The sequence below is a fragment of the Octodon degus genome, unplaced genomic scaffold (genome assembly GCF_000260255.1).
Source record: "Octodon degus isolate 3935 unplaced genomic scaffold, OctDeg1.0 scaffold00052, whole genome shotgun sequence".
Lineage (NCBI taxonomy): Eukaryota > Metazoa > Chordata > Mammalia > Rodentia > Octodontidae > Octodon > Octodon degus.
This window is the reverse complement of record NW_004524628.1, coordinates 244,294-246,724: the sequence shown is the minus strand read 5'-3', so window position 1 is coordinate 246,724 and position 2,431 is coordinate 244,294. Positions and strand designations below refer to the sequence as shown.

Here is a 2,431-nt window from a genome sequence, read left to right as displayed (position 1 = left end):
GGGAAGTGATGTATTTCATTGTTAATTATGTGTAAATGTTTTATACTTTCCATGTTGAGTACCAGATGTGATATCTGGATGACCCAGTCTCTATCCTTTATGTCTGTATCTTTAGTAAACAGAATCTCCATCAGTTGTCCAGCCAGTCCCAGCATCAGCAGTCAGTCATCATAGTATCAGCAAAAATCGGGCAAGCTCCTACACTCAGATGTGTAGGGTAGCCAGTTTACAATCTGGGGTCTGATAGAGGTTCAGTGGCAGAGGGACTGGAATGGATTCCGCTCTCACCATCAGTAGTCTGGAGCCTGAAGATGCTGCAGTTTATTACTGTCAGCAGGAACACACTTGGCCTTGCATAGTGCTGAGAGCCATAATATAAACTACTCAGGAAGGGAGGAGTATGTGGCTAGCTCCCCCAGCTGCCTCACCCAATGTTTCCACCAGCTGAAAACATTTAGTAGATTTAAAGGTCACTAGGTAGTTTTGGTGAAAGGGGCCAGAGAGGCTCCTCTGCTCTGTAACTGTCCTCCCTCCTGTTTCCCAGTGGCTCAGATAAGATAGTTTCCTGATAAGCAGGAGTGAGGGTAATATCTGAGGATTCTGGGTTGTAACCTCATTTGGAACTCATTGTACTGTGAAGTCATCAAAGAGGTGATAAGAAATCATGGTGAAAGTGAAAAATTTTCTTACAAAGTGTTACACTAGAAGACACATTGACATTTATCCCACTCCTAATTCTTGCACTTTCCTTGGATCTATTTATGCTGTTTTGTTTTAGTTTTTTTTTCCTCCATATTTTGTAGCAAGTATGGATGTACTTCACCTTGAGAGTCTGTAGTTGTGCTGACGTGGCTGCCCTCCTGTAAGAAACCCATCCAAGATGTTTGCCAGTTTTAGTCAGTTGGCTTTGTGGAAGAGCCAGAATTTGTGCAGAGCCATATCTGGTGAACAAGGTAGCTGAGGATACACACTAATATTTTTGTTTGAAGGAAATTGCCATAAACAGTTTTAATTATTTTAGGACATCTATGCTTAAACAATCACTGTATTTATTGATGATACTTCATGCTTCAAGAAATGCTTTATTACAGAAAATTATCACAGGTTTTACTCTCATGATGTAGTCAGAACTGATTCTAGGAAACAGGAAACTTTCTGGTACACTTAGAGAACGGAGTGATACTAAGCATTTTCTAGCCATATGAGCCTGCACTTTTACAGGGAGTCCTCAGGTGGGGTGCTGGTGCTCTCAGGCCCGACACTCCTCTCCCAGTGATTGTCCTGTCTTTTCCTTGGCTCTGGTATCTTACTTACTTATTTCAATAAATGTTAAAGCCTCTTGGTTTCCCTGCTAAAATGGGAGGCTACATGCTTCACTAACCCTGTAGAAAACCAAGAGGGGAAAGCAGTCCCGAAGACTGTATTTGCAGAATTGTTGGTGATGATTGGAAGCTGCCAATTGATAGCGCAGGGTGGTCCCTGTGCCCAACTAAATCATTTTACAGTTGTAGGTAGCCCATAAATATGCTTGAATGTGCTTCTACACATTATCTGTGAATATGTCATTATAGCAAGAAAATGAGTAAGAGATTAAATCAACAAGAGAAGAAATGACATGCACGGAGTTACATATTATGTTAATCAGCTTCCTCACCATGAGCCAAAGTACCTAACTCTCACAGCTCAAAGAAGGAAAGGTTGATTTATCTCACACTGTCTGTGATCAGCTTAACCCCAAACAAACATCATGGGGAAGGGCATGGCTGAGCTTAGCTGCCTGGGTAACTGCAGTTGGGAAAAGGAGCACAGGAAGAGAGCCCAGAGGAGAGGGGATTATATGTGCCATAGGCAGCACCAGGGACTTTGATTCCAAGACCCTCCAAAACACGCCCAGGAGTGTGCACTGCTAGTCTGCTAGGACATTCTTAATGAATGAATTTAACAATCAGAATCAGTGGTCACAGTTCACCCCTTGTGAACTTCACACTCAAGCCCATCCCCTTAAGCCTTCTTAATCTCCAAACAAATATAATAGCAGTTCATTACCCTGCCAACCTAATGCAACTACCTCACATATAACTGTAAATGCAGCAATCCTCAAAGTTTCAGCACTTTACAAAATTGCAAATTCAAGTCACTTTTAAGACTCAAGGCATACTCTTAACTGTGAAACTACAAATTAAAACTAATTTCTGTAATCCCATTGTAGAATGGTATTCAGTAAACACTTGTATCATAAGAAGGAGGAATAGAAAGATAGCAGAGAATTGGATCAAAGCACAGCTGAAATTGAGCAAGGCAAGCATCACATCCTACAGCTCCGTATCTAGCATCTGGGGGACATCATGCAGCCGTGTGAGTTTCCAAGGGCTTGGTGCAGCCACACTGCCATGGCCTTGCCAGCTGCAGGAAACGTGGACTCTCTCTTGGG

General features: G+C 42.3%; 1 gene segment (V, D, J or C); it reads left to right on the top strand.

Moving 5' to 3' along the window:
• The window catches only part of LOC101582702, a 30,160-nt gene that overhangs the window by 11,081 nt on the left and 16,648 nt on the right, over positions 1–2,431 (top strand). Inside the window, 1 exon segment of the V gene segment in view lies at positions 898–953. Within this exon segment, the coding sequence occupies positions 898–953 (56 nt within the window).